This window comes from Asparagus officinalis, chromosome 2 (genome assembly GCF_001876935.1).
Source record: "Asparagus officinalis chromosome 2, Aspof.V1, whole genome shotgun sequence".
Lineage (NCBI taxonomy): Eukaryota > Viridiplantae > Streptophyta > Magnoliopsida > Asparagales > Asparagaceae > Asparagus > Asparagus officinalis.
The window spans coordinates 9,326,130-9,352,939 of NC_033795.1; the positions used below are offsets into that span (position 1 = coordinate 9,326,130).

Here is a 26,810-nt window from a genome sequence, read left to right on the forward strand (position 1 = left end):
TCACCCACAGCTCTTCCCTCCATCAAGAAACATGAAAAGGGGAAGGGAAGGCGGCGGAGCGTTAGAAGGGGAGGACGGGCGGACGCTGGTTTGGGGGGTGTGAGGGTTAAATTTCAGTGATTTGAGGGGCTTCTATCAAACTAGTAAAGATTCAATAAACTGTATTTCAAAAAAAATTACTGGTGATTTATAAAAGGGTCTAATTACATATTTGGTTCACTTTAAATAACAATAAGACGTCGGAGCTACAAAAGATACGAAATTGGCTAAGCGGGTCTACAAAAAATACCAATAGAGTAATTTTGTCATTCCATTAATTCATATTTGATGAAAAAATCATAGATTTTTTATGAAAACCACATTTAAAATAGGTCAAGTTGATAGAAACCACATTTTAAGTTTTTTATACAAGAACCGTCTTATAAGTGGGCTTTAATCTTTTATTTATACAAAATCCGTTTTATACAAGAGTCGTTTTATAAGTGGGTTCAACCATAAAAAAGCATTTCTGTTTAAATTTTGTCCTAAATACCGAAAATACCCACAACTACAGTAAAATGGAGGAGGAGGGCATTTTTTTATAATTAGAATAAAATTTGTATAGAAATTACTCTTGGGTGGTTGATTGAAAGATAAACCCACTTATGATGTGGTTTCAGTATAAAAAAACACTTGAAATGTGGTTTCTGTCAATTTGACTTATTTCAAAGTTGATTTCCATGAAGGGCCTGTTCGGTTGTTTTCCGAAAAAAACAAGAAATGGAAATATCACATTTCATTTGATATCATGACATTTCAAGAGTTTTTCCACATTTCATTTTTTGTGTTCGTTTCGCTAAGAAATCACCCATTGAAACCGCCAAGTCACATAAAGAGACAAAAGAAGCCGCAATAGTAACAGTGCACGTGTTTTCTATTTATTGTGTTCGTTTGAACAAAAAAAAAGGAAAGAGAAATGGAAACATTTATATAATCTGTTTAATTCTATTCATTGTTCCAACAGTGCTTTTAAATATTAAAAATTCATTGAATTGACATTTCCAAGTGTTTTCAGAGATTTTTATTGTGAAAACACATTTCTTAAAAATGTGATGTGGCATCCTACGTGGCGTTTCATTTCTCTAAATTTCAAAACGAACCAAACTGAAGAAATGGAAAACTCTTGAAACCAAAAACCTATGTGACACATGGGGGATTTCTTGAAATGTGAGGTGGCGGGTGTTTTCTCATTTTTTTGAGCAAACCGAACAGGCCCGAAAAAGAAAATCCAAAATTATATCCTTTCGTGTATTTTTTGTGTTATTCTATACTAGTCCTCAAATCTTTAATATTTTGAAATTAGACCCCCAAATCATTAAAATTGCCAGTAGGTCCCTAAAATCTTCTAAATATTTGAAATTAGTCACTCCTATTTTCACTCTCTTTTTTTATTTGATATGATGAATTTTTATTTTTATTTTTTTGACAATTTGATGCCGAAAATAAAATTCATCATATCAAATAAAAAAAGAGAGTGAAAATAGGGGTGACTAAGAAATAAAATTTCGAAATCTCAATGTGAAAGGGTGAATAAGAAATAAAATTTCTTGTAAAATTTCATTTTTTGAGCTTAGAGAAAGTGAGGAATATAGTTAGCGTTGGGGGTGTTATATTGCCAATTTCTCAACTTTGGGGTATCAAATATTTAAAAGAGATCTTTAGGGTGTCAGAATTGATAAGTGGAACATTGGGATATTAAAGTGCAAATAACCAAACAGATAATGATAGTTTGGAAACTCATTGGAGATATTATAACATTGAAAAAGGAAATTGGGGAAATATTACTAAAGTGAACTTAACAAGGACCATAATTGAATTAAGAAATTAATACTTGATAGATGTTAATATCTCCTAAAAGTCAAATTTAGCGAACGTAAAACCTTAAAATGGTATGAGAGCAACGTTAGTTCCATCTCTTCGGACTAGCGTTCAAAGCTAATTTTAGAAAAGAGAAGGATATTGCTACGTAAAATGTGATACATCAGCAGACTTCGTTTCAGCTATTTGGTGCATATGAAATGTTATTAAATACATGGAATAATGTACGAGTTTCTGTTTATTGCAGCACACATTCAATCCAGTCACACAATTAGTAAAACAAATTGGACTACCACAAAATCAATGCACAAACCTCATCCCATTCCTTTATGAAGATTGAAGAAGTTCCTCAAGAGTCTACAACCCCCATCATGACCTTAATCGATTGCATGTAATCTCGTAGATAACACGAAGAACATTTTTACTATGCTCTTCTTCTGGCAATTTGAGCATCTTCGCAACTTTTGAGAATGACATATGATGCTTCAGATGAGTGTCTTCTTTTGTATCAGCTCCCGCTTCTTTGTGTAGTTTCGGAGGTGACAATGCCCATTGCATTGCCCATATTGCCAGTGGTCGCATGTAGCAGAGAGAGCGGTATTCATCCTTGGTATTCCAGGCTTCAGGAGTTTGAAAAGAGTACCTATTGAAAGTCGGATGTTGGTAAGCATTGGTAAGTGAATTATAAGAAAATGGGCATTATGAAGAAAACGAGTAAGATTAATTTTACAGAACATGTTAAAAGTACATCATCTCGTTGACTACAAACATAATAAGAGCATTGTATGTCCAGCATGAAGGCTAGCAAAATGAATCATAGCAGGAAAAAGTATAGGAAATATAGCAAAAGCTGATAGAGGAAAAACGAGTAGAAGGAAATTATAAATGAAATTCTTAAAAGGAAGCCAAAGTGTTTAACGGAGAAATGAACCTGAAAATTACGGAACTCCTAGCAGGGGAAACACAAATAGTATTATAAAAGCATTAGGAAGAAGTCACCTTCATTTGATGCATCTCAAGCTTGAAAAAGGAATATTTAGATGAAAGAATAGGAAATTGCAAAGTCACCGTTTTCCCTCCTTCAACAGTTTTTCCTAGTCTAGGAGGATATTTGGTGGGTTTCCCTTTGGCTAAATGAGCTTGAAAATGCATAAATAAGTAGGTTTCCCATTCCAAGATGATCAACTCGGTTTTGTGGGAAGTCCTTCTCATGTCCACTGTTTCCCAGTGCAGGATTTTAATACAAATTGCAGGGGTTGTTTGGCGTCTGATTGATAAGTACCAGTTGAATTTCGTCAAATTAGATGTAGCGCATACTCAATATATATATTTGCACTCCCCTGCCAACTCCATTAGCTAGGAAAAGGCATAGATGACTAAAGTATAATGCAGAATAAGTAACTGAAATGGTTCGATTTATTGAAAAGAACTACATGGTTCATGAGAAATTACTAAGCTCAAACAAACATCAAGTTTCAGTACGCCTAATTAACTTCAGAGATCCGGTGCCAAGAGATAAACAAATAATGGTCAACAATGTCCTAGTTGCAGATAACTGGGAGAGAATTTCGAATGTGGGGCACGTGTTTGAAAATTCAAAGCATATGAGATTGCAAAGAAAGGAGAATTTCTTCCTCCAGAAATTTGGAGAAGATAGTATTCATCTTTTACTCTCAAAAACAAGATTTGAAGAACAGAACAAGAAAATGAAGAGAAAAAAGTGAGTCATAGTGAACTCTAAACCGAAACAGGTATTTTTTAATGTGCATGCAATATTATTTATTTGTATTTCCTCTCTGTGTGTGTGAGAAAGAGAAAAAGGAGGTTGTATCTCACAGCTAGTGAGAAAAGGAAAAGACAACCAACCCAAGTCCTTGCTCAGACCAGGCAGTTTCGTAGATGCCCTGAGCAGTTTTGAATCCCACGTCTACCATGCCTTCTTGAATCATAGCAGCAGCAACAGCATACGTAACTCCAGACCATATCTCTCTTGATTGCATTGCAGACAAGTCAAAACTTCCATCTGGTCTCATCCCATTAACAGCTCCCCTCTTTCCATCCTTGTGCTTAAGGACATTGAAAGAGTAAACCTTTTCAAGCGTGCTTTGAGCTTTTTCTGCATCAACTATTGGCTGAAGCCCGCACGCTACCGCATACCTGAAAGATGATACGAGGTCAATAATTAACAGAAACCGCCATATGCAATGAATAAGGGTAAATTGGTTAGTACTGATCTAAACATCCTACTAATATGAAATTCATAAAGCAGTGATAAAGATGAAAGTTATTGGGAGTAGCATATACCATAGCAACATCAGTTATAATCTGCACAATATTAGAAAATAGATGAAAAATCAACTAATATAACAAGGATTGAATTTCTCAAAGCGGCTCGTTAAGCAAGAGTAGTAAATAGATCTCAACATTAAACTACATAATCTATCAGAATAATACCATTGTCCAGCTAATTGATCGGACTGGATTGATGAACTTGTCTTGCCACCACTATCATCATAGTTGAAATATGCACCATTCCACAATTTCATATACACTGATTTTGCCTTCTCATATTTATTCCAAAACATCTCTTCGGAAGCTTTATCACCAACTTCTCGTGCCATTGCTGAAGCCGCCTGTAGAGCAGCCACCCAAAGCCCACCACAATATGCACTCACACCTGTAACTGACCACACATCGTAAGTTTGATCAGGAAAGCCTTCATTTTCAATCATCCCATCTCCATTCTTATCAAATTGATCCATGTAAGCCATGGCAGTATAGACTGCAGGCCAAACTGCTCGTGCAAAAGACTTATCACCCGTGAGTACTGTGTCCCTATAAACTTGCAAAACAAATTTAGGGTTTAGATCTTTCCATCTATCTGTGTTATAAAGCATATAAGCATTTACTTTGAACCATGGATCAAATAGCCCGAGGTCATGGGGAATAGCACCTAGAACCTTTCTTGGAGCCCACTTTCCATCACGTAGAAGTTGCACCTTTTCAGGATCATGCATCATTACTGCTGCCGCAAAATCTCTTTGAATGCTGAGCTCAAGTTTTGGAAATAACAAAGCCAGGGAGAAAGATGAATAGAAATGAACATCATATGTGTTCCACATGATATACTCAATCCCTTCAAGACAGAGAAACTGGCCAATATTTTCATCTCCTTGGAGTAAACTCGTACCAAAAGCAGAATTTGATGCAATGGGAGAATGCATTTTGTCAAGCACTGATGACATCCTGCCTAGGATGTCAGTGGCAGTGTTATTTTCTGGAACGATTTCAACCAACTTCTCGCAATCTAAATTTGACATATCAAGGGAGAACTTCCTTCCTTCGATTGATGCTAAACTCTGTAATGGTGGTGAGCCATCTGTATAAAGACATAGTGAGTAGAACCCCCCAACTAGATTGGACCTCTAACAAATTATCAATGCGTCAAACCTGTCCATATCGTCCCTCCAGCATTAAGATAGTAGAGCTCATTGAAAAGAGTGATAGGATACCTGCCAAGTACCTCCAAACTTCAAATCATTATGCAAGCGAAGTTAGTCGAGCAGTTAGAGAGGTTAGTATCAAGATTTTACCATTCTGGAAGTCTCTTGTCTTGCAGAATAGGTCTTTGCCATTCTTCAATCAGGGACTCCCATGATGGATGCTCTTAATTTGAAAGGAAAAGTAAAGATGATTCAACAAATTAATTCATAGCTTGGAAAGTATTTTGACACTAGGAAAACATAAAAAAACAGAACAAACAGTCAATAACATGCAAAAGTATGAGAGCTAGCATCAATATGTGTACATTACACATGCAGAAGTATGAGAAAGCAAACATCAACGATGCTAAATTACTCTTTTACTATATCATATAAAATCTAATAAACCTATTATTGTAGCGTAATCATAAAGTGAAGAGGCTATTCATATCTCATATAACGCTTGTGCAGGGGTATTAGGTTATATCCAGTATCAAAATGTTTAACTAGAATTCCTCAGAAAAATCTTTAACTAATCTTGAAGTTCCTTCTGCTAAACCAAAACTCTGAAGTGAAAATGAGGGTAGTCTAGAGGGTCATAGTTTTATATTTTATTACACCCAAGGAGGTTGAGCATCCTTTTTTTACGAGCCAAAAACTATCCTATTTTACACAGCATACTTTTGTCTTAAATCCGCTTCAAATGCATATCATGAGATATGAATCTGGGTTGACCAGATACCATCTTTAAGTACCTCCAATATACCAAAAATCCAAAGTTGGGATGACATCTGGGGGTTATAAGTTTATATTCTAATAACAAGTTACTCAAATAAAAAGTCAGTGAATTAAACAATCAAGAAACTGCCAGTAACATGTTTATCCAATTACCAATGATGGCATCATGCACAAGTCTTGCTGCTGCATCTCCATCTATGCCATAAAATTTGGTATAACGTCTGGAACAGTAAATCACATCAGCATGTGAACTAGAGTTAGCTCTCTTAATTAATCATTTACCCATGAGAAGTTAAAGTTACCTATGATAAATCTTTCCACTAGGGAACTTTACTTCTGGGCAAGCCCATGCCAAAGAGAATGTAACAGTACAGGAACCTTGAGAAGGAACAGTCACGGAAGCTGCAACAGCTGCTCCAATAGATGAACCTGGTTCCGAATGCATAAATTTATCGGTCGAACCAAGGTTGTCAAAGGATCCATGCTATTAAAATAAATATATATCAACTTATCAAACAACAATTATGACAACGAAAAAAACCAAACGATACTTCATTCAGATTTAAGCGGTGTAATAGATGTTCTACGTGAATCTTGATAGAAAGGAATTTGTAGGTGGAGCATACATACAAAAATTAGCCGTGAAAGAGAAGGGGGGGGTGTATAGCACATAATGATCAAAAAAGGTATGTAACTATGTGGCAATGACAGAATAATTTAGAATTTGAAGGTGCTTAATAATACTACCTGAATTATTAGACAACTAAAAAATGATAGAAAATCCCTCCAGCAGTCTGGAAAGCCTTATATATGTGTTGTCGTTTGATTCAGTATAGTAGATTATGGAGAAAAAAAATTGGCTCTCAGTTATCAGGGAAAACATTTGAACTAGCACTGTAGGTATAACAATTCTTTATTTTTTGCAAGTTAGGTAATCACCCTTCTCGCGAGGACTTTATCCACATCTACTGACTTCTGTCATTTTCTGCCTGGCATGCTTTCGTCAATCTCGCTTGGATTTCCTTTGATACTATTCATTAGCACGTAGGGTTCCCATCAAAATTGATAAGTTGCACATGAAATATCATCTGTTCCAGAGGGTTATTAGTGGACTAAAATCTCCGTCATCCTCCTATTTCCCTGAGTTCTCATTATTAACAAAATAATAATATAATATAAAATTCATAACAGCATTTTTCTGACAGATCTTTTTAAGGAATCTTCAAACCATAGAGCCATTGTGAGGCAGGTTCAGGCTAAATAGATTCACAAAAGTGGATATAATTCCCCAAGTTTCACTGAGATTAATAGAGACAGATTCAATTGTCCATTGAAGACTTTATGCTTAAAAGGAACGGGAACTCCACAATAATAGAACCTTGCCTGCACGCTGGTTCAGCATTTTTTTAAAGGAGATAGTCTAGATTGTGAAACTAAATTTGAAGTTCATAGTATCTTAAGATGGTCCGTATATAAGCATAATTAAATGGGTCCAAAAGAACTAGATCTAACTTTCTATCTCTAACAAACCTAGTACTACTTAAGCAAATTGATTCATAATTTGACCTTTTGTTGTAAAATAATGAACTCTATTTATATTCTTGTATTACCATAAGACTTCCGCAATATGATAACTTCCTACACATAAATCCCTGTCTGGATGATTCCATAGAGACTAAGCACTTTCTCCGGGAAGCCCCATTCTAGTCTGTTATATGCCTTTAGCATGTCAAGCTTGACCCCAAGGCTGCCTGTATCGAGCTTGATTAACTTTATCTGCCTTGAAGCAGCCCGATCCCCTTGAGGGCCCAACCCCCGTCCCTTCGTCTGAGGACGATATGAAAGCTGCTACGCTGCCTACCTTTCTTTTTGGCAGGTAGCCGCATGGTTTCTTATTAAGTTATTTTTTCAACTTTCTATTCATTTCCGTTTCACATCCCTTGATTGGATTGGATGCCACGCTTCGGTCTAATTTCAATTTTGCTCTAGTTTCACACTGGTCCTTTTCTACTCCTAAGGTATCTTGGACATGCATATCGTTTGAGAAACCCCAAAAGTATATCATAATCTCAACTGATATGCCTGGTCTCAAACTCAGACCCCCACAGCTAGCTTGATTATTAGATCTCAAATACAAATTGAATTAGCATACAAAACCCTCCTTATCTATCTACAATCTGATAAAATACAATTGAAAGAAACAAAAACAAAATGCATCTGAGGTTAATTGAATAATGCGACATTATTCAAGGTCACATTTTTGGAGGAAGCTATTAAACATGATATATGCAATCTACTAGTATTGTTTGCATGTGATTGCATACAGACAAAAAAAATCTGGGCATGATTTTTATATAAATCATATTTAGAAAGAGACTACATTTAACATAACTAGCTTCTCTAGTGCCTTACATGATGTTATATAGATATACCACAAGTAAATGGGGCACAAACATCTAGTAACAAAGTCAATATGCAGTTTTGCTTAGATGTCATACAAATACAACAGGTAAACAGATGAGAGTAGCTAATAAATATAGAATACTGCATAAGTGAATTACAAAGATCACCAAAATAACCTATAGCTGCACCACAATGAAGAGAAAAGGGAAGAGACGGATAGTAGAACACCAACTGAAGAGATTGAGTGGATCAAGATTCACAAAAATAATAATATGAAGGAAAAGAAATACTTTTTTATATCATTCAGAATAGGAAATGCGTGAAATCAAAAAATGGCACAACCTTTTTTATTTCATGCCACATGTCACTTGCTGTGAATCCATCAGAGTTCCCAGATATCACGAAACAAGGACATTCCGAGACATGAACATCTCTTGTTTCTTGTGCTGCTATTGCAAATGTTACCGGTGATTGCCCATTAGCAGTTCTGTATGCATATAAACAGTGCTTCAGGATTGTATATTACGAAGCCATTACTATGGAGCTGGAACAGAATAGTTACTATTTAGTAAAAAGAATTTGATACTTATGTGTTGAGCCTTGTCAAGAACTGTGTTGAACTCACTTGTGGTGCAGAAGAACTCCACGCACACCATCTTTTTCACTAAATTTATCATAAGTTGTCAGTATAAGCTCAGGCATTAAAAGCAGGAGTTTACGGCTATCACCATGACAAGGAAATGATAGGGACAATATAGACTCTGTTCTTACGCCATTTTGGAATTTGAATGATAACCAGAAAACTCAGAGTTCCCACCCACAGAATTCTGCAAGGTAAAAAATAAAACATTAAAAGTATCCCTTCTGATACTTGGTATGAAAAAATATATGCCATCAAATTTCCTAAAAAGTAGCCAAAATCTATTTAGGATTCATATGAAGAGAATGCAGTTAAAGACAATTGAAAGAAAAAGGTCAAAAATTATTAAGAATTTTCAGGAGAGACTTACAGCCCATGAATAGAGTAAAGTTACTTCTGCAGCACTATCCCCCGAGTTGACAAGCTGAAATTATCATTGTTTATAAAAAAACCACTTAATATTCAGTTTTATCTTAGCATAATCATAAAGCATGGCAGTAGTACCTACCGTGAATGCAAATACTGCAACTGGTAAACTACTTTGCTGATAATTGTGGGGAATAAATGGCGAAACCTGACGGCAAGTTATTTTCAGATCTGGGTCAGGCTCCCCTAAATTGGAAAGTATATAACAGATAAACAATCAGAAGGCCTCAAAGTTTTATAGACGTCAAGAATCAAGTCATTCCAAATGTGATTACCATCATATATGGTCCAGGCCCTTGGATACAAAGCATGGTAAGTAGAACTTTTTCCATCCAGGTTCCAGTCCCAAGATCCAATTCCTGAGATGGAACTTTCTCTGCGAATATCAAGAAACATATAGAGATAGAAATCTTACTTGTTCTGATCATTAGACAAGGTAAACAATAGATACTACAATCTTTATTGATGAATAATGTGGATAACTAAAATTCCCCTTGTGTTGTGACTGGAGGCATCCTTGTAAATGTAACTTCTGTGTCACATGCACATCTTTACCAACACTCCTAAAAAGCCCTCTCTACCAAACTTTCAAAGTAATTCTATGAACTTTAAATACAGATATATGAAAGCTTTCTTACTTGAGCCTTTCAGGATTCCCTGGATAGAGTACTGTGGAGTATCTTTGACCATCTGAGCGTGAACTGAAAACCTATCCAGGATAATGAATTGCCGACAAACATATCATAAGAACGAATCAGGATGTTATTTGACGAGAGGTCCCATAAAAACCTCAACACTTCAGTTCAAACAAAATGTAGGAAGTAATTTTGTTACTACATCATGTATATCGATCACTATGTGTGTATTTGCATGAGCATGTGTTTGTGCTTGTACACATGAATGTGTATTTATTGTGTATGTATAGATCTATAGCTTGTTTGTGCTACAAACATGTCTTGCGTGTATCAAAAGAAGATGATTTTCCCATGTAGCAAATTTTCCACTCCACCAATGCACTACCGTTGTGGGGTATCATTGCAACGCGTGTGTGCTTCTCCACTTTAATGTATTCTAAGTTGCAACTGATTTGTCCAACGCGTGTGTGTTTCTCCATTTCAATGTATTCTAAGTTGCAACTGATTTGTCCAAAACATAAACCAGCATAATCATTATTAATAAGTAATAACATTGTAGGGGAGGGAATCGACGGAACAAGGCTTATGGATAGTGAGATAGTAGTGAGTTAAATGACTCAAGTGCCCATGGGGCTATCACAATGTACCAAACACAGGAGAATCAGAGATCTTCTTTATGCCACCGGTCCTCTAATCATTAAGAGGTCCTGATACTTGGACCTCCTTAAATTGTTCCCACGTTAAGTTAAAGGATTAGTTTGTTTTTGAAACCACCCTATTGGAGCCCGATATTTCATGGTTGAAAGTCCGGTGATGAGGTTCTCTATAAGGAACCATGAGCTCAAAGGGTGTAACACTCTCGAGTATTGCAATTTTATAGAGACTAGTGAGGGATGCACGTTTGTTGCACGTGCATGCTCCATTAAGTAGTTGTACATCAAAATTTCTAGTAAGCCTCTCAATTTTCATAAGTTGTTTCAAATAGATGTATATAATTGTTAATTCTACTCTTTATTTGGAAGACTAATTTCAAAATAATTTACGAATCGGGAGACCGAATAGCAAGTTTAATGACCTGATGAGAATAGTTTCAAAATATGGAAGATTTAAGGGACTAACAAAGCTCTTTTGGTTATTTGGTGGCTTATTTTGACTTTTCTACACCCAAAGTTTTGATCCTATTTCACTTTCATATCTCAAGTATTTCTTTAATACTTCGATAGCCCCAAGTTTCAATAATAGTTCAGTTTAACACCTTTTCCAGATTCTATTAGATTTTTTGCTAAACTTTTATGACATCCTTAGCATGTGATTAGCATGACATATATTTGCATCCATTTATCCGGTCGCTAATCACGTGATAAGAACGTAAGTGGCAGATATTTTGTGTTAAACATCTATGAGTTCTAGCGGACAAAGTTGCAATCATAGTATCTTAGAAATATATGATTTCTATATTTCTTATGTTTATATCATTATAATGAGGTTAAAAGCTCGGGTTAGAAAACAGAAGTCCTTTGATATATTAGTTAAGCCTCTACTAAATAAACAAGGCATTACATCTAGACCACATATCATGAATAAGTGTTAGAGAAAAACTCTGAGGTAATAAACTCAAAAAAGATGCTATCTTTAGGGCACCAAAGTGCAGATAACCAAAAAAATAAAGCCTTTAGTCCTAAACAAAATAAATATTTAATAAATTAAAGTAGTAATAATTTTCCTAACATGAATGACAGATTCATCATGAAAAAGACATTATAGAGCAGTTAGGGGAAGTGAATAAATGGAAGAAGCCTAGCAATTAGTAGGTTGGCATGAGAAATTAAAATAGTACATAGGTTTCACCTTTTTAATGATGTATGTGGAATCGTTTGACACCTTCCACAACTTAACCTTCCACCTACTATACGGTATTAACTACACCCTTTTCATGGGCCAAAGCTTGGTGTCTACAATAGAAGAGCAAAAAAGAAATCAAACCCTTGTTTTCAGAATCGTGGTTTGATCAGTTTCTCAAAAAATGATGAGGTTAAGAGTTCACACCAGTGTTGCCGAAGCAAGCAGGTCCGACGGAACAAGCAGGTCTCTAGGCTTTTTTATATATGTTGTAGATACTACAAGGGCACTCCCCTAACCAATGGAGAGACTACTTCCTCTAGGGAGTGGATGGAACAAGTCCTCATGTAAACCATGTAAGAGAGAGCTGTTTGCTGAACAAACATCAAGGACACGATGCCTCTAAATAAATCCAAATAGTGACATCAAACTTAGTTTATCAGGGCATTTGGGCAGATACGCAATCCATCTGATCAGCAAACGCAAACACCCAGTTTGCATCCAATATATGGTGGATGCAACAATACAGCAGGTTAAAACAAAATATTGCCAGTATTATTTCTGCCCCTTATTACGATCATACGATGTGACTGAATAAAAGACATGGATTCTCAAACTGGAAACTTAGCGTACGAATGGAAAGTAACATAGATTGGAATATAGAATCTGGATCATAGAGACATTGCAAAAACAAAACCGTTCCATCAACCTAGAGAACATCCAGTTTGCACATGTTGAACAATTGTATACTTAACTTTAATATTTGACATTGACCTCAAAACCAAAACCATGACTCCATGACTCCCTTGTTCTCTGTAGTTATTTGCTCCATATAATTATACATTATCTTATTATTATACCTATAATAAATATATGTGGAAGTTATAGGTTTCCATGTTATGAATCAATTCTCGAGTATCTCTACCTATGCAACAGAAGTGTTGGAACAAATTATAAGTGAGCCAATACCAGGTCTCCAAACTCATAAAAAGGATTTTGTTTGATATGTTTATCGAGCCTTCTCTTAGAATGTGAAAAGAAAAATAATGTTAGAAACTTTTGATTTGCATGGCACTGATTGGATCCAACAGAAGGCATCAGACTTACAGAGAATTGGTTTGCCAAGACAGGTTTATCTTCACGTATTCCTGGAAACAGTTGCCAACGCTGAAAGTCGCCTGTATAGCTTCTTCCAATGCTCCCTCCCCTGGTGTTTTTAGTTCCAGAATAGAAAGTAGATGGGCGGTAAGATTTCTGTTTATAAAAAAAATAAAACAAAACAGTTTAAAAAGAAAAATAATGCCTTGGGCCTTCAGTTTCCAAATATGACGGGAGTAAATGAAGAGACAAAACTGAGCATACTTCAAGTGATTAGTTAGCAGTTAAACAATGATAACATGGACCACTATCATTTTTTTCTGGTCATACTCTTGAATTTGGCTCATTCCCTGGACTATTTCTACCCTTAAAAAAGTAAAATTTCTCTTATTCTTACATACTTTTTTCCTAAAAACTCTGTAAATCTTAGTTTGTTGTATCAGCATGAATTTGTAAGGGAAATTATGCATGCATCGTCTATTCCAAACTATGAAGAATTGATGGTATGTAATAGACCTAAATGTCACAACCAATATACCAAGGAGGTTGTTGAAATGGTAAATCAGAATCTTATTAGGGTTTTCTCCTCACGGATACATATATATAGGAGTACAAATGGGTAATAGGTTATTGAGTCTTAACCCGATAACCCAATACTTAATTCTAACACTCTCCCTCAAGCTGGAGCATATATATCAATCATACCCAGCTTGTTACACAGAATGGAAAACACCTTAGGTGAAATAGCTTTAGTGAGAATGTCAGCTAACTGTTATGAAGACGGAGTGAACTGAAGAGATATCACTTTCTTTTTCCAAGCATCTCTGACAAAATTACAATCAACTTCAATGTGCTTAGTTCTTTCATGAAACACTGGATTCTTTGCAATATGGATAGCAGATTGATTATCACAATGCATAGGCATAGATCCAGGCTGAGTAAAACCAAGCTCGGTCAGCAGTTTCTGTAACCATATCATCTCACAAACAGTGTGAGTCATAGCTCTGTATTCTGCCTCTGCACTAGATCAAGATATTACATCTTGTTTCTTGTTCCTCCAGGTAATCAGATTTCCTCCAATAAAGGTGCAAAATCCAGAAGTAGACTTTCTATCTCCAATATCTCTCGCATACCCAGCATCAGAATAAGCAGAGATGTGTAAATGTCCATGTTTCTTGTACAGCAATTCTTTTCCCGGACAGGTTTAACATAAGCTAAAATTCTCAGAGTTGCAGTCCAGTGAACCTCTCTAGGTTTATGCATAAACCTGCTCAGTACTCCCACTGTAAAGGTAATATCAGGCCTGGTTAGAGTAAGATAGATCAACTTGCTAATCAATCTACTATATCGGCCTGCATCATTGAGGAGAGGACTATTATCACGCCACAAATCCACATTCACCTCCATGGGAGTGGTTGCTGGTTTACACCCCAAAAGGCCAATCTCTTCTAATAAATTCAATACATATTTTCTTTGAGATAGAAGCAAACGGTCCTTTTGATATGCAATCTCAATCCCAAGAAAGTATTTGGGTTTTCTCATATCTTTGGTCATAAAGTGACGTGAAAGGTACTCTTTAGTCTCTGCTAAGGCAGCAAGATCACTCCCAGTTAGCAAGATGTCATCAACATATACTGTCAGAATCACCAGACTAGATGTAGTACGCCGGATAAAGACGGAGTGATCAGACTGACATCGTTTAAAACCGACACCAGATATAGCAGTACTAAATTTCTCAAACTATGTCCGTGGACTCTGTTTGAGACCATAAATCGCCTTTTTAAGCTTGCAGATAGTATTCTCCCCCTGAGCAACATGCCCTGAAGGTTGCTCCATATAGACTTCCTCCTGTAAGTCACCATACAAGAAGACATTTTTAATATCTAGCTGAAACATTGTCCAGTCCAGATTAACGGTCATAGAGAAAAGTAGGCGAATGGAATTGAGACGGGTTACAGGAGAGAACGTCTCAAGATAGTCGACCCCATAGGTTTGAGTATAACCCTTAGCGACAAGACGAGCTTTATATCGATCAATCGAACCATCTGTGCGATACTTCAAGGTTTAAACCCACCGACAGCCAACCACAGTAGCATCCGTCGGAAAAGATACAAGATCCCAAGTCTTTCTAGAAACAAGTGCATCCATCTCCTCATCCATGACATGTTTCCAAGCAGGAACTAACACGGCCTCCTCATAGGATCTGGGTAGAGATATAGAGGACAATGACAAAGCAAACTAACGAGAAGAGGGAGTAAGACGGTCATAAGAAACAAAATCAGATATAGGATGATTAGTACAAGACAGTTTATCTTTCCGATGAGCAATTGGAATGTTCAGATCAGAGGAATTAGAAATATTAGAAGGAGACAGACCTGTAACGGGAGATGACTGTTCGGTTAGAGCAGAGAGAGGGACAGGAACTTTTGGACGGCGACAATACGTTAGTAGTAGCGGTGGTGCAGATGGTACAGTGGAGACATTTTGTAGTCCTGGAGAAGATCCATTAGCAGAAGGAATGAAAGCGGGTAATGAAATAGTAGTAAGAGCAATAAACAAAGTACGCACAGATGGATTGACAGGTGGAGATGAACCAGTAGAGGAGAAGTATGGAACAGACTCAAAAAAAGCTACATCTGCTGACAAAATATCTCCTGGTGGATGGGTAATAACATCGATAACCTTTTTGAGTACGCGAGTAGCCTAAAAAGACACTTAATAGATCGAGGAGATATTTTATCCAGACTTGAAGACAAATCCTGAACAAAACAAGTACAACAAAAAACACGAGGAACCACAAGAAAATATTTTTTGTCAGGATAAAGACAGGTGAATGGTATTGTACCATTAAGAACAGGAAAGGGCATCCTATTGATCAGAAAACATGCACTGAGAACAACATCAGACCACAAATACTTTGAAACATATATATGTATCATCAGGGTTCTAGCAACATCTAAAATGTGTCTATGCTTCCTCTCAGCAATTCCATTTTGTTGTGAAATGTGAGAACATGAAGTTTGATGGATAATACTACTATTTGCACAAAAACGAGAGCTGTCATTTTTCATGTATTCCAACACATTATCGGTACGAAGGATACGAATAGAGAAGGATACGAATAGAGGTGGAAAATTGGTTTTTGATTTATTTGTAAAAGATTTCAAAAACAGTCGATACCTCAGATCTCTCTTTTAATAGATAAAGCCAAGTCATGCGAGAGAAGTCATAAATAAAGACAATGAAATATCTGTAACCTTTCACTGAAGGTATACGACAAGGACCCCAAACATCAGAATGGACTAACTCAAACGCAGAACTACTGTGTTTATCAATACGACTCGGATAGGTAGCACGATGGTGCTTACCCAGTTCACAAGACTCACAACCTAAAGAAGAAACAGATGATGGGATAGAAATGACAGATCTAAGCTTCGATAATGAGGGATGACCAAGACGTTGATGCCATAGTAAAGGATGATCAGATTTTTCTGTAACAAGACCAGTAGCGGGCATATTATCGTCTAAATAGTACATGCCTCCTCACTCATGCCCCGAACCAATCGTCATCCTAGTTGCTAGGTCCTGAAAAACACAATAAGAAGGAAAAATATTACTTTACAGTTGTGTTTGGTGAACTGACTGATGGACAATAAACTGACAGGAAATCTTGAAAGATATAAGACGTCGGTAAGGGTTAGTGATGAAGTAGCATGGACTACTACATCACCAAGAACTGGAAAGTATGTACCATCAGCAATGCGGACCGATGGAAACTTATCAGACAGTTTTAAAAAAACGAAGTGATCATTTATACATGTCATATGAGAAGAGGCACCAGAATCTAATACCCATGGTTTGTGAGGAGAGGCAATGTAGGCATCCATACCTGAAGAGGATGCATGAGTAGCAGAATGACTATTCTGAGAGGACTCGAGTTGACGTAACCGGTCATACTCAGCTTGCAAAATTTGAACAGTGGAAGGAGCAGAAGTAGTCGGAGAATCAACAGAGGTAGGTGCACTATCAGCAATTTGTGCTCATGCAGGACGACCAAACTTCTCTCAATACTTCTCAGAGATATGATTAGTCCTCCCACAATGTCTGCACGGACGCAGAGTCTTATCTGAATCAACCTGTCTCCCAAAGGTGCCACATCCTCCCCATGTGTCGCGACCACGTCCTCGACCACGACCACGACCACGACCTCTACCACATCCGGAGAACATAGCAGACTGGTCAAGTGATGGAGCGGTTGGTGTGGGAGATGTAGTAGTCACTCCAGTAGTTACCTGCATAACTCTGGAGAATGTAGCAGTCAAGGAAAGGATAGTATCACCCCCGAGTATTTGGCCACGTATCTGAGACTGCAAAGTGGGACTCAGTCCTGACAAGAACTTGGAGACGACAAGGTCCCGACGATATCCCAACAGAGTTGGTGCATCCGTAACAACAGGCTGATGCATCTCTAATTCATCGATTAAACTTTTCAGCTCACCAAAGTATTCAGGTACAGAGCGATCGCCTTGTTGAAGAGAGAAAAGGCATTCATACAACTCGAACACACGGGATGTATTTTTTCATTCCCGTACATAATTTTTAAATTATCCCACATCTCCTGAGCAGTGTTCGAGAACATGACACTGCTACTAATCTGAGCTTCCATGCTATTAAGAAGCTAAGTCATCACACTGCAGTCAGCAGAGATCCATGTATGATACGTAGGATCTGTAGATACGGGAGGTGGGGTCAGAAGATGAGCTAATTTATTCTGAATACCAATGAAGATGCAGAAGACTTGTGTCCAAAGTAGATAGTTGGTGCCATTTAACTTCACTGTGATCCCCAATACAACTTTGGGGGCAAAGATCTCAGCAGTAGTAGGGATAGTAGTAGTAGCATAAGAGATGTCAGATCCTGCCATTGTTACATAACAGGACAGTACACAATCTTCTTGTATAAAACCCGAAGGTTTGAATAGAACCCGAAGGTTAGAATAGAAAACTCGAAGGTTAGAATAGGAACCCTGAAAGGTTAGAATAGGAACCCCGAAAGGTTAGAGTAGAACCCGAAGGTCAGCATAGAACCCGAAGGTTAAGATCTCAACTCAGTGTTTTTTTTTGGTTTTATATATATATATATATATATATATATATATATATGTGTGTGTGTGTGTGTGTGCTCCTATATCGGCCTGCATCATCTAGGAGAGGACTATTATCACGCCACAAGTCCACATTCACTTCCATGGGAGTGTTTGCTGGCTTACACCCCAAAAGGCACATCTCTTCTAATAAGTCCAATATATATTTTCTTTGAGATAAAAGCAAACGGTCCTTTTGATATGCAATCTCAATCCCAAGAAAGTATTTGGGTTTTCCCATATCTTTGGTGACAAAGTGACATGAAAGGTACTCATTAGCCTCTACTAAGGCAGCAAGGTCACTCTCAATTAGCAAGATGTTATCAACATATGCTGTCAGAATCACCAAACCAGATGTAGTGCGCCGGATAAAGACGGAGTGATCAGACCAACATCATTTGAAACCGACACCAGATATAGCAGTACTAAATTTCTCAAACCATGCCCGTGGACTTTGTTTGAGACCATAAATCGCCTTTATGCTTGCAGACAGTATTCTCCCCCTTAGCAGCATACCCTAGAGGTTGCTCCATATAGACTTCTTCCTGCAAGTTATCATACAGGAAGGTATTTTTAACATCTAGCTGAAACATTGTCCAGTCCAGATTAACAGCCATAGATAAAAATAGACGAATGGAATTGAGATGGGCAACGGGAGAGAACGTCACAAGATAGTCAACCCCATAGGTTTGAGTATAATCCTTAGCAACAAGATGAGCTTTATATCGATCAATCTGTGCGATACTTCAAGGTATAAACCCACCGACAGCCAACCACAGTAGCACCCGTCGGAAAAGATACAAGATCCCAAGTCCTTCTAGAAACAAGTGCGTCCATTTCTTCATCCATGGCTAGTTTCCAAGCAGGAACTAACACGACCTCCTCATAGGACTTGGGTAAAGATATAGAGGATAAGGACAAAGCAAACTGACGAGAAGAGGGAGTAAGACGGTCATAAGAAACAAAATCAGATATAGGATGATTAGTACAAGACCGTTTACCTTTCCGATGAGCAATTGAAATGTCCAAATCAGAGGAAATGGAAATATTAGAATGAGACAGACCTGCAACGGGAAATAATTGTTCGGTTGAAACAGAGGGAAAAACTTTTGGACGGCAAAAATACGTCAGTATTGGCGGTGTTGCAGATGGCACAATAGAGGCATTTTGTAGTCCTGGAGAAGATCCATTAGCAGAAAGAACAGAAGCAGGTAATGGAACAATAGTAGGAGCAATAGACGGAATAGGCACAGATGGATTGACAAATGGAGATGAACCAGTCGAGGAGAAATATGGAACAAACTCAAAAAATGTTACATCTGCAGACACAAGATATCTTCTGGTGGATGAGTTATAACAACGATAACCTTTTTGAGTACACGAGTAGCCTACAAAGACACATAATAGACCGTGGAGACATTTTATCCAGTCCTGAAGACAAATCCTGAACAAAACAAGTACAGCTAAAAATACGGGGAACCACAGGAAAAAGGCAGGTGAACGGTATTGTACCATTAAGAACAGGAGAGCATCATATTGATCAGGAAACATGCACTGAGAACAGCATCAGACCACAAATACTTTGGAACATGCATATGTATCATCTGGGTTTTAACAACATCTAAAATCTCTCAGCAATCCCATTTTGTTGTGAAGTGTGAGAACATGAAGTTTGATGGATAATATCAATATTTGCACAAAAATGAGAGATGTTATGTTTCATGTATTCCAACGCATTACCGGTACGAAGAATACGAATAGAGGTGGAAAATTGGTTTTAGATTTCTTTGTAAAATATTTCAAAAACAATCGAAACCTCAGATCTCTCTTTTAATAGATAAAATCAAGTCACGCGAGAGAAGTCATCAATAAAGACAAAGAAATATCTGTAACCTTTCACTGAAGGTATACGACAAGGACCCCAAACATCAGAATGGACTAACTCAAACGCAGAACTACTGTGTTTATCAATACGACTCGGATAGGTAGCACGATGGTGCTTACCCAGTTCACAAGACTCACAACCTAAAGAAGAAACAGATGATGGGATAGAAATGACAGATCTAAGCTTCGATAATGAGGGATGACCAAGACGTTGATGCCATAGTAAAGGATGATCAGATTTTTCTGTAACAAGACCAGTAGCGGGCATATTATCGTCTAAATAGTACATGCCTCCTCACTCATGCCCCGAACCAATCGTCATCCTAGTTGCTAGGTCCTGAAAAACACAATAAGAAGGAAAAATATTACTTTACAGTTGTGTTTGGTGAACTGACTGATGGACAATAAACTGACAGGAAATCTTGAAAGATATAAGACGTCGGTAAGGGTTAGTGATGAAGTAGCATGGACTACTACATCACCAAGAACTGGAAAGTATGTACCATCAGCAATGCGGACCGATGGAAACTTATCAGACAGTTTTAAAAAAACGAAGTGATCATTTATACATGTCATATGAGAAGAGGCACCAGAATCTAATACCCATGGTTTGTGAGGAGAGGCAATGTAGGCATCCATACCTGAAGAGGATGCATGAGTAGCAGAATGACTATTCTGAGAGGACTCGAGTTGACGTAACCGGTCATACTCAGCTTGCAAAATTTGAACAGTGGAAGGAGCAGAAGTAGTCGGAGAATCAACAGAGGTAGGTGCACTATCAGCAATTTGTGCTCATGCAGGACGACCAAACTTCTCTCAATACTTCTCAGAGATATGATTAGTCCTCCCACAATGTCTGCACGGACGCAGAGTCTTATCTGAATCAACCTGTCTCCCAAAGGTGCCACATCCTCCCCATGTGTCGCGACCACGTCCTCGACCACGACCACGACCACGACCTCTACCACATCCGGAGAACATAGCAGACTGGTCAAGTGATGGAGCGGTTGGTGTGGGAGATGTAGTAGTCACTCCAGTAGTTACCTGCATAACTCTGGAGAATGTAGCAGTCAAGGAAAGGATAGTATCACCCCCGAGTATTTGGCCACGTATCTGAGACTGCAAAGTGGGACTCAGTCCTGACAAGAACTTGGAGACGACAAGGTCCCGACGATATCCCAACAGAGTTGGTGCATCCGTAACAACAGGCTGATGCATCTCTAATTCATCGATTAAACTTTTCAGCTCACCAAAGTATTCAGGTACAGAGCGATCGCCTTGTTGAAGAGAGAAAAGGCATTCATACAACTCGAACACACGGGATGTATTTTTTCATTCCCGTACATAATTTTTAAATTATCCCACATCTCCTGAGCAGTGTTCGAGAACATGACACTGCTACTAATCTGAGCTTCCATGCTATTAAGAAGCTAAGTCATCACACTGCAGTCAGCAGAGATCCATGTATGATACGTAGGATCTGTAGATACGGGAGGTGGGGTCAGAAGATGAGCTAATTTATTCTGAATACCAATGAAGATGCAGAAGACTTGTGTCCAAAGTAGATAGTTGGTGCCATTTAACTTCACTGTGATCCCCAATACAACTTTGGGGGCAAAGATCTCAGCAGTAGTAGGGATAGTAGTAGTAGCATAAGAGATGTCAGATCCTGCCATTGTTACATAACAGGACAGTACACAATCTTCTTGTATAAAACCCGAAGGTTTGAATAGAACCCGAAGGTTAGAATAGAAAACTCGAAGGTTAGAATAGGAACCCTGAAAGGTTAGAATAGGAACCCCGAAAGGTTAGAGTAGAACCCGAAGGTCAGCATAGAACCCGAAGGTTAAGATCTCAACTCAGTGTTTTTTTTTGGTTTTATATATATATATATATATATATATATATATATATATATGTGTGTGTGTGTGTGNGTTTAGTTTTGTTTTGTTTTCTTTTTTTTGTTTTTTTAATTTCTGTACAAGCTTCCATCCTCATCAACAACAGTACAACTACTCCTCTCACTTCAGAAAACAAGCCCGAAATAAAAAACACAGATCAAACAAAGGGCCCAAACATAAACAAGAAACAAAAAAATTCACAGATCTGAGCCACGAACACAGTAGCTTGAGAGGGGCAGACGATATCCGATGACGACGACGACTTGACAACGACGCGACGACGACTCGACAACGACGCGACGACGACGACAACAACAACAGCGGTGAGCGCAAACGACGACGGCGACGGCTGAGGACGGCGAGCGTAGAAGACGAACAGCAGTCGAGATCGACGCCTTCTTCGCTCAGATGATTGACGACGGCGGCTAGGGTTCAAGCTACAGTAACTGTTTTTTTTAGGGTTTGGAGAGTGACGCCTCTGATACCATGTTGAAATGGTAAATCAGAATCTTATTAGGGTTTCTCCTCATGGATACATATATATAGGAGTACAAATGGTAATAGGTTATTGGGTCTTAACCCGATAACCCAATACTTAATTCTAACAGAGGTAACTAGCTCAATTCCTTCTAATAGAGACAATCTGGTTCAAAGTCTAAAAAAAATGAAAGTTCTATTTACTAGATTTATATTTTCATCTATGGGGAAATATCTCTGGGTAGTTATCAAATTTATTTTCTAACTAATTCCAACACATGATAATGGGTGTAAGCGAAACAGTCATAAAGAAAACACAATAAGAATGTTCTAAAGACCCACCCAATGCCACCCAAAGGAACACCTTGACAAGATGTCGTGAAATGCTTTTTTGTGGGATCAATTATGATAGCCTGGAAAATGATAAAGCTCCAAATGAGAGTATTTCATAGAAGAAGAAAATAAAAGTAATGTAGCTAAATGTTGTCAAAACATTCATGCTCAGAAAGAAGGGTGCACCCTTCCTTTTGCCGCTTCCCGTATGAGATGTCGCCCTAAACGAATACCTAAGGGAGCCTATCAGACATCAGTAAACAAATAAGCCAATCCATCAGTAAAAGAAATATAACTAAATAACATGTGAATATCCTACCATCATTTGAAGCATAATGTGAAAGTATAACATCTTATTTATAGATCATAAGAAAAATTCTAATATTAGCAACTATAAAATCTGATCAGAAAAATTCTTTGCATATTCCATATTTAATTGTTACGCATCTTAAGAAATTAACAGTATTGCATCAAGTCACTTTTATAATGAACCATACGGTCCATACATTACAACTGTTTTTTCATCAAATATGCTACCTTCTGGGTTCCCTCCAAGTAGCAAGATTTATTATTTTTTTAGAATTCACTTCATTTATTTTACAAAGTTTCTGAATCATTTAAATACATCACTAGGAACTGACAGTGTTGCAGAAAGTCATGTTTAGGTTATACCATACCTGACACCTTCATTTTATGCTACAGACATGGTTTCTTCATGTCATATTGCTTACTCACCCTAAAAATATATTACCAGCACAAGTTGTTCAATATATTTGGCAAAACTAATGTCTAATAGTGAGAGATTTGAAACTTGATAGCACCACCGTTATTGTCAAAACTTTCTCCCATCAATGGTAAATTAATTAGATTATATGCAGAACCTGTTCAAATATTATGTATCGCTTTCAACATGATATCACCCCTGTATTCCTTGGGAAGTTAAAACACTGCAACTATGGCAACTAGTGGTCTGCCACATGAATCAAATATCTTTTAAAACCCAAAATATGAATTTCAACCACACAAGAAGGGTGAAAATAACTTGGTTAGTTTGCAGCAACAAAAAATAAGGAGAACTAATCTTAAAACAAATAATTATGACTGACCATTAACGTCAAAGCAATCAAATTGTATAACATAGCTACTAAATAGCAGTAAAATTGACCATTTTCTTATGTCTGAAATTTGTAAATGCTAAAACAACTATCCCCTATGCAGATGGGGAAAAAGAATTAATAGTAAAATAAATATAAATATCTAACATTTAAACTTACCAATTCCAACATCTCTCGAAAATTTAGTGTAAAATGTGACAGTTTATTTCCCTTATCGCTCAATTTCCTTTTCCACGTTAAAATTGGCAGTTGTCCAGAATCCACTTTGACCTATAATAATAAAACATAACAGATAAGTAAAAGATACACCAAGGAACATCTAAATGATTGAAAACCTAAAACTAAGAATAGTATATTATAATTACGTGACTTCATAAATACAATTATCAAAATTCATGTATAGTTAGTTCCACAGTAAAAAGAATACAAGTAATACCTACTGCGTAAAGTTATTATAAAATTACTAGTCACGATCCATTTGTGGTCTTTTTCAAGCGTATACTTGAACCTTAATAATCTGGGCTCAAAACCAAGTAGATTCAAAGAAGGCAGAAATGGAAATCATGGATAGAGAAGATGTTTATATGCATTCAGGTGTCTATTGCATTTCAGAAGCAGGATTTTCTGCACTTTATGAGAATGGGTGAAAGAATGGGCGAAAGGCATGCTATTTAAAACTAAGTCCATGGTTATTCAATAATGTTGATAATGTTAAACATCCACCACTAAAATATCCATATGCAATCCTAATAACAATAATTTCTTAAACTAGAATACCACTTGTCGGTTATGTAATTATAATTCCACCTTTTGATAAGCTATGGTTTTGGTCCAAATTAAAATATATCAATTAGATGAGGAATATAGAGGTTTCCTGGCAGATAGATACGGAAAATATAAGAGAAGATTCGAAAAACAACACTGCGATTAAAGTTAGTAGAGAAGGGATTATATTACTTGTTCATGTATGTTACATGTAGCCAATGGGAAAGTCTAAAACTGTAAAAGGGGTAATGTATTAGAATAAAAATATTTCTCTAGAAAGATGTGCATGTGCTCTCTGGAATATGGTATCCTGCATCTTCAATTTCGATTATGAGCTTCCAAAGTTCCAACTTCAATTTCAATTATAAGCTTGCAAATTTTAGGCCTTGATTTGTTTCAGAACTTGTGGCAGGCTCTGAAGCACGGATTCTCCCCCGGAGGTCACGAATCCGTGTCCGACTCGAATCGGACACGGATTCGTCACGACACGTGTCGGACACGGTCAAACCGTGTCCGACACGGGTCAACGGTCAAATTAGGTTCGGACACGGTCAAAGGAGCTCGGACACGGTCAAAGGAGCTCGGACACGGTTTGGATTTGCCGAAGGCCGATTCATTCGGGTTGCGGGTTTGGTTGTTAAAATCCAACCTGAACCGTTCGATTAAAAAACCCATCCTTATTTCTCAAATCTCCCGTTCGATTCGATCCTCAGCTGATTCAAATGAAAGAAAATAAGAAAAAACTCTAACCCTAACCCTAACCCTAATCCTCTCTCTCAATCTCTTAGCTTCCACTTCATCTTGAGGTACTTTTTGTTTACAAACTTGTTATTTTGTGATAGATTCATATTTTAGATCTTGAGGTACTTTTTGTTTACAAACTTGTTATTTTGTGATAGATTCATATTTTAGATTGTTAGTTGAATTTTATGTGATAGATTCATATTTTAGATTGTTAGTTGAATTTTATAAATTTTTCTATATATAATAATATTTTTTTCTAAAAAAATCCTTGTCTTATCCCCGTATCCTATTTTTTTGGATTTTGTCGTATGCCGTATCCGTGGCCGTGTCGTATCCGTGTCCCTTATCCGTATCCGTGCATCATAGGTGGCAGGTCTCCTTTGAGTTTCAAGTTCACTCATAGTTTCCTTTAGTATTAAAATCAAAGTATAACGGGAAAGGTTGTTTCCGAATCTGAAAAACAGAAAGCCACTATACTTCTAAAAGCCAAGGTGCACTTGCGAATATACTCTCCTCGTCTTTTATCATATATCGGGAGTTGGCTTCAGGGAGTTGATTTCCACAGGGACAATATTTCATAATATGAAAACATGCTATCAGCTAGAGTTATTCTATAGGATATACTAAAAGAACAGAGATAATGAACCTATACCCTGTCACAGCAAAATGGCATATGCACTTCTTGATGTCCTGAAAGTACATCTTGGTGTGGATTGAGTTATCTAATAGTCGTTTTCGATTGTGCTTGGGCACGCATAAATGACAAAATGACAACTTGTCTAAGGTTAAATGCAACTAACACTTAACTAAAATTGTAGGTAGCACATATTAACAGGTTAGCCGGTTCATTTGGCTAGAATAATAGTGATTCGCCAACATGCAAAGTTTCATTTAGGTTGGGAGTCTTGGGACACTAGAAATAAGCCGCCAACCTGACATTTGAACTTTGCAAGCTTCAATACAAAATTACAGTAAGTACTAAACCCTAGCATACGCTTGATACTACAAAATTAATATGAAAGAATTACCAAGGAAGCATCTTTCTCCGTGACGCCGTGATCTAAATCATCCTTCTCCTCATTTTCAAATCCATTCTCAGACATCGTAATCTCCCCCTACCTACAGTCAAGCTTTTTGTAGACATAAATCACGAAAATCAGTTAAATTTTTTGGGGGAAATTGAATCAGAATCCAAATCGTACAAGGTGAATTAGATGAAAATACAGAATTCGAGTAAGAAAAAGTAAAGAAAATTTGAGATCGAAATGAGAGAAGAAAGAACCCCTAACCTGCGATCAAGGAGATTTCTGAAGTTTTCGACCCTTTGAAG

General features: G+C 37.3%; 1 protein-coding gene across 2 annotated transcripts; it reads right to left on the minus strand.

Annotated features, from left to right (window-relative positions):
• LOC109830179 (non-lysosomal glucosylceramidase-like) lies at positions 1,995 to 26,810 on the minus strand. 2 transcript variants are annotated; one of them, XM_020397355.1, is made up of 20 exons: positions 26,770 to 26,810; positions 26,509 to 26,599; positions 24,131 to 24,241; positions 23,043 to 23,099; positions 22,866 to 22,936; positions 13,128 to 13,227; positions 10,185 to 10,255; positions 9,822 to 9,922; positions 9,629 to 9,732; positions 9,491 to 9,544; positions 9,252 to 9,307; positions 9,106 to 9,144; positions 8,823 to 8,967; positions 6,380 to 6,561; positions 6,231 to 6,298; positions 5,451 to 5,523; positions 5,308 to 5,369; positions 4,312 to 5,236; positions 3,724 to 4,014; positions 1,995 to 2,500 (listed from the first exon to the last, which is right to left on the minus strand). In XM_020397355.1, exons 2-20 carry the CDS (start codon positions 26,581 to 26,583, stop codon positions 2,227 to 2,229), a joined length of 2,859 nt encoding a protein of 952 aa, XP_020252944.1. In that variant the 5' UTR covers positions 26,584 to 26,599; positions 26,770 to 26,810; the 3' UTR covers positions 1,995 to 2,226. The 2 variants fall into 2 exon arrangements, with proteins under 2 accessions (XP_020252944.1, XP_020252943.1); XM_020397354.1 differs by having other exon boundaries at positions 26,509 to 26,610.